Source organism: Perna viridis, chromosome 2 (assembly GCF_037379345.1).
Source record: "Perna viridis isolate PV_CMFRI_1.1 ecotype Kerala chromosome 2, ASM3737934v1, whole genome shotgun sequence".
In the NCBI taxonomy this organism is placed as follows: Eukaryota; Metazoa; Mollusca; class Bivalvia; order Mytilida; family Mytilidae; genus Perna; species Perna viridis.
In genome coordinates this window covers 61,331,856-61,338,273 of record NC_142446.1, presented here as the reverse complement: position 1 = coordinate 61,338,273, position 6,418 = coordinate 61,331,856, and the positions used below count along the sequence as shown (strand labels likewise).

At 29.5% G+C, this 6,418-nt stretch overlaps 1 protein-coding gene across 7 annotated transcripts in view; it reads right to left on the bottom strand.

Moving 5' to 3' along the window:
* Positions 1-240: 240 nt before the first annotated feature.
* LOC148626339 (protein transport protein Sec23B-like) overlaps positions 241-6,418 on the bottom strand; it is a 16,399-nt gene continuing 10,221 nt past the window's right edge. For 2 of the 7 annotated variants that reach the window (XM_088570229.1, XM_088570231.1), the window contains exons 16-22: positions 5,305-5,392; positions 4,826-4,912; positions 4,318-4,473; positions 3,252-3,317; positions 2,549-2,563; positions 2,076-2,108; positions 241-1,145 (exon numbers count right to left, since the gene is read on the bottom strand). In XM_088570229.1, the coding sequence (XP_088426355.1) occupies positions 1,056-1,145; positions 2,076-2,108; positions 2,549-2,563; positions 3,252-3,317; positions 4,318-4,473; positions 4,826-4,912; positions 5,305-5,392 (535 nt within the window). In that variant the 3' untranslated portion in view covers positions 241-1,055. The remainder of the gene's footprint in view (positions 1,146-2,075; positions 2,109-2,548; positions 2,564-3,251; positions 3,318-4,317; positions 4,474-4,825; positions 4,913-5,304; positions 5,393-6,418) is intronic. The other 5 variants (XM_088570230.1, XM_088570233.1, XM_088570234.1 and 2 more) reach the window with 3 other exon arrangements.

The following is a 6,418-nucleotide window of genomic DNA, read 5'->3' as shown; positions in this document are numbered from 1 at the left end:
TAATAACATACAACAGTTTTTAAATTCTTTTCAATTTTAGTCTCGCATTATTGCAATAAGAAAGTTTACAAGGGACCAGTACCTTAAGAATTGATAGGATTAAAGATTTTTAAAGTGACCTTGTACATAACAAGTTTGTTTATAATCCATCAAAGTGAATTGTTGAGTTTTAAGAAGTGTGTTACAGCAACTATTTGCAGTTGCATAAACATGAGCTTATAAAAAAAGAATATTAAAAAAGACAAATAAAAATTTTTAATTTTGATGTATATTTAACAACCGCTCTTCCACTCATTTCACAATAAATATCTAAAACAATGGCACATTTACACAAATGACATTAACAAGCACTTACAATTACAAACTGAACACATAATTTGATAAATACATAATGAATAAAGTTTAGCTTTGATAATCAGATTAATGATAGTATAAAATTTGACCAATAAAATAGTTTTGCATGTGTCTATATTAGAAGCTTACTTAACAAAGTAAGCATGTCAGTTCATACATGTAATGTATCTATATCTTGTTTTCTGTGACAAAAACATTACACTTCTAAGTGTTATCAAATAAAATGATTGAAATAATATTGTAATTGGTAACCTACAGTCAAGTCCACTTGTTCTACACTTCATCTTATTCCGCACACAATAAATACTATAGTACATGCAGAGGAAAAAATCTTCACAGGAAGAGAAGGAGCTACCTTTTCCTTCCACATAACTTTGTCACTCTTCATGTTGTACCTACTATAAATCCTTTTGACAGACCAAATATAGGGACAGCTTGGTATTTCATTATATTCACATATTACACCCTTATTTTGTAGTATCTTGATATATAAGTGAAAAAACATGATACAGTTATGTCAAGAATTATCACAAAATGTTTATTTTCCAATTTTTTTTTTTACCAGAAGCATTTTCTATCATGTGCTAGCCACAGCATTCGTCTCTTATGTTTTAATGTGTGATGCAAGTTATAAACTATGGCATGCTGTGACCACAAGATCTTCATTCAAAGTTCAAAAGTTTCTAAGAATATTATCTTCATCAAGAAGAACTTGACACTGCTAATTTCTTTAGATGTTCCATAAAGACCTGTAAGCTAACATCATCTGTCAACACAGCCGCACTTCCATCCTGCAAATAAAAACAACATTGCTTTTTTTTTTTATTTGTTACTCATGCTAATAAACAGCAAAATTTTCTTTTCTTTTTGAGACACTCTTACGGATATTCTCATGCTCATGCTGGTAGAAGCTTTCAGCAAGCATTTAAAATTTCAAATATATATATATATATATATATATATATATATATATAGCCTTAAAGTCTCCTATGATTTGCATGACTTTTCCAAAAAAATTTTTCAAAAGAATACAACTAGACATTAATGTTTTTATCTACTGATCTATTGCAATACTATTTTTTCCTACTCCATAAAGAATATTTACAGTAATTAATACTTCTTTCGTATTTTTCATTATTAAAAAAAATTGCTTTTACTAATGAGTAATCATACAATTGTCTCATAGCAGAAAAAATCCTGTCGTAACTAGTATTCTTTAAAAGAGTGACAAGACAACCATGACCCAATACATTTATGAGACATCACAAATTTTACATTCATGCTTACTTTTTTACACCAAAACATGCATTTAAAATATTTCTGTACTTGTCAATATTAATAAAGACAAAAAAACTAATTTAACAGTTTTTTTTTTCAGGATGTTTAACTTGTACATTTGACTTAAAAATCTAAGAAAGACTTCTGTTTGATAATATGAAAAGAAATTATAAAATCAGTATATCAAAGAATTAATAATTTAATTTACTATTTATATCTTTTTATTGGCTGCTGTTACAGTGCATTTTAACCAGATCTTGAAATATTTGACATCAAGATATTTTCCCTTTCTAAATTTAATACTTTTTCTACTTATTAAAATCACTTTTCTGAAAAAAATCTAATCATTGCATAAAAAAGAAAAAAATTTCCATTTTCCTGCATGCATTTTTCTGACAATGTTCACAGCTTCCACCAAAGATATTAACTGAAACAATATCTACCTCAGACTGACCACTCCCACCTCCATATATTATCTGTTCACATAATAACAAGTGTTAGCAGTAGGAGTATATCAGGTCCCAACCATATCCCAAATGTGTAACAGTGATAATTTAATTGACTAATCTTTATAATGCTAAAAACACTCAAAATTAATTTCCTTCATTTCACCATAGTTTCACATTTTTAAGGCTGGTTTCTAATCTTTACCATGTATTAGTACCAATACAATTTTAAAACCATGGATTACAATCGGCATTAGGTACATGACAGTAGCCTTATAAAGTATTTTGCACATACTTAGGACTAAATAAAATTTCTTGCATGATCATACTACCATAGGTACTATTTCAAGAAATCAAAAGACAAAGTTTCCTATTCCATTGTATGTACAGGCAGGTAAGAAAGTTAGGACATCTAGACATGCAAATCAACAACAGATATATAAAATCCCCATTAAAACTAAAATACAGACCCCTCCAGAAGCAGGCTAGAATCAAAATGTTGCAGATTAGTGAAAGAAATTGATGAGATATAGCATATTTGTGTCTACAAAGTGTAAAATTGATGAGATATATTTGTGTTTACACAGAGTAAAAATAATGAGATCTAGTATATTTGGGTTTCCACAGTGTAAAATTGATGAGATAAATTTGTGTTTACACAGTGTAAAATTGATGAGATATATTTGTTTACACAGTGTAAATTTGATGAGATATAGCATATTTGTGTCTACATAGTGTAAAATTGAAGTTACACCTCCAAAAAAAGCTGTTAATACTATACAATTATATCGTAACTTTTTTATTAAAAAAATATTTCTACTATAGTTATAAAAGTTTTGGAGTTTGTTTGCCCTATAGGACTGGAAACAAGAATTCTAGAACACTGCTAGAAAAATATTTATAGATGATTATAAATAGCAATAACAACTAAAGTACATTTTTTGTAAATTTGAAATATTTAACAGATCAAAAAGTTTGAATAGAAAGTGAAAGTCCCAACTTAAATTAAAAACAAAATGAATTATTTAATTGTGAGTAAAATAGATAAGCAAATGAGTGATATTCACTACGTACTTGTCTAAAGAAAAACAGCGTGGTTAATGTCAAAGGAACAGCAAAATTAATTTGTATCAATATGAAACAACAGAACATCAATTTATGACAAAAACATACCTGTCCCCAACCAAAGGCATTGTTATGTGTCTGTGATGGATTAACTCTTGATAATAAGAATCTGGCCTGAAATAAAAACAAAACAGGGAAAGATATGACCTAAAGCTGGATTATATGAAAAGAAAAAAAAAAACAGTATCTTAACTACAAGACATCTTTTGATATATTTTCAGTAAAACAAACTGGTAAAAAATATGAAGCTATACATAATTCAAAAAGCCTCAAAACAAATAAGAATGTAATTAGTGTTTAGACAATTAAAACAAGAAACAGGGTTGTTTATATGAAGTACAGTCGAACTTCACTCGCTCGAACTCGGATGGCTCGAACACCCGGGATTTCTCGAACACAATTCAAAGTACCAAAATTTTCTCCTATATAATCAATATAAATAACCATGGATTTCTCGAACTTCGATTTCTTGAAACACTCGAACTGACTGGTCGATCTGTTCAGTAGTAAATCTTAGAGAATAACCATCACTAACTTGAACTCGTCAGCCATTTTGTCAGCTTGGATAATAAAAGGTGTGAAAAACTAAAACCCTATCATTAGTAAATATCATTTTATTTAATTACAGGTAATACTTAAGTCATCACTAATTAGGTAGTTTTGATCTTGACATAGTACTGATTAAAGTTCGAGAATTTTCCGAAGTCGGTATGATGGAAGCATGAAAGAAAATCAGATAAAAACATATTAATGACCAAGGAACTCGAACTCTGAACGTTTTTAAAAGCCAACACAGCATTTTTAATGTCCACAAATCAACATAATCTTCCGAAAGCTAATGAAAAGGATCCACGAACTAACACAACTTTGTAAGAAGTAAGCAATTTCAAACGATAAAGTCGAACTCGGACCGGGAACGAAAAAAATCCGGAAATATTCAAACTTCAATTTCTCGAACTCCCGATAACTCAAACACATGTCACTGGTCCCTTGGAGTTCAAGCTACCAAGGTTTGACTGTATTATTATTATAATTTTATGTAACTAAAAATGAACAGCCAGCAAATCTTCAATTTCTGCCCTCTATACTTGTAACAAACCAAAGAACAGCCTACCTGTGAACCATCATGTTCAGTATCTATATATCTAGGCATAGGGAATCTGGTCTGTAATATTTCCTGAGCATCATCCACAGGAGCATTTAACAACTGTTTGAAGTTCTCATATTCTGGCTGTTCTTGGTAACCTGCCTTTCTCCATTCATGTATGGTCTGTAAAAAAACAAGTTAATATACATGCATAATGGATGTTAAAAACAAGGATAAATATCAGCTCAATTAACAAACAAAAGCATTGAAACAGGATCAACATTGAAGTCCAAGTACATAGCCAAAACATGAAAACAGGAAATAGTGATGATATACAGACACAATGTAACCATTATAACTTGATGTACTCAACTTAGGTCCTAAATTATTTTCACATTTCCTACAATAATTTGGGACGATCTGATACATGGAATAAATTTTTGACTTTTTTATGCTTTGTCCAAAGATTGATTGGAATTTCCAGGATCTCTTTTATAATTTATCAATAACACCATAAAAGAATTTTAAAACTTACAGAGCCATGATATATAACTATTTGGAAGAATGTATCCATTAACAATATTCTATCTGCCTGTATACTACTGGTGTCTAATAACACAGGCTGAAATAGAAGATGAATAAAATTAATGAAACTTGTTACAGATTATTATTTTTTTTATCCATACACAAGACATGCCATCTTGAGAAATCAATGATTTCAAAGTGATTTTTTTTTTTACACATGTGCTTTCTTTGAATTATGAAAAATATCCTATAAGTAGAAAAAGGGACATACACATGATTTGAGGCAGGTGTATCTTTTAAGAGAATTAAATTCAGCTAAAGAGGCTTTATCGATAAATTTGTCACATTCATAAATTGGACCCTAGATCCTAGTAGACTTGGGACGACTTGTATGTGGGCAGAGTTCACCAATATGTTAAACATTGTATTTGCACCATATGACAAGTTCATATAAATAACTGTTATGAGGACTTATGGTTGATTACTTACCTCAGGTGTTCCATTAAATGAGTAGGCATACAATATTGGCTGGATCATAATTAAAGACTGGGTTAAATCTTCTACATTCAACATATGTCTGGAAATTCAAATATAAATATATCAAACATTTATTTAATTGATTAATTAATTATTTTCATCCTATTTATCACTTTATTTCTTTAAATTCATAACACACTTAATCAAGAAACTCAATAGGAAAAAAAAAAAAAAGAGAAAACAATTTTTCATGAAGATTTCTTTAGATTTCAATGATTTTGGGTTTGTTCCAGCGGAGTCTGTGTCACTCATTTACTTTCTGCATATTTTCATTTGGTTTCAGTTGTTTGAGATTGGCGTTTCTGTTGTCTTTTTTAAAATCTTTGAAGCTTTAAAAATATCAATTTAAATAGGTGGGGAACCACTAGCTATCTGAAGTATAACAGAAAGTAAAACCTTTGTTAATATATAAAAAGCAGATCAAAATATAAATTGGTCAAATGTCTTTTTATCTACTTATTGACTGTATGACACATGTATGACACTTTAAGTCTTCCAGTCCATATAACATTCAGACACTGCCTATGGTAAGGTGATTCATGGTGCAGAAAAACCCACTGAACAAACTATGCTTTTTTGGTTTACATATGCAATATTTTTATGTGACAAGGGTCTTTTCTATATTTCGATCAGTACTTCTGTAGAAATCACACTTTAATATCTCACTAAAATAAACCAATTCAAACCAAATCAAGAATGATAACTCTTGCAAACTGCTATTTCATGTACAATTAGTATAAATTTATCATAAAAGCACAACACCAAAATAAAAAAATTAAGACTGGTTATGTGGTATATAGCTATTTCTGAACAAGAAATAAAAGTGAATTTGGTGGTTTTTTCATGTGCATGAATCACCTACTGTCTGATTTTTAAAAAGACTGCTACAAGTCTTCCAGTAATATTTCAGTTCCTTTTGTATTGGGTTTGTACCAATTACATAAACACTAAAGTAAAATAAGGTAGTATAACAGAAAGACATAATAATTGCAGTTACGTACACAGTGTAATCATGTTATTACAGACATGGTTTTAAGAAGCAAACAAAAAAAGAGAAAATTGACAA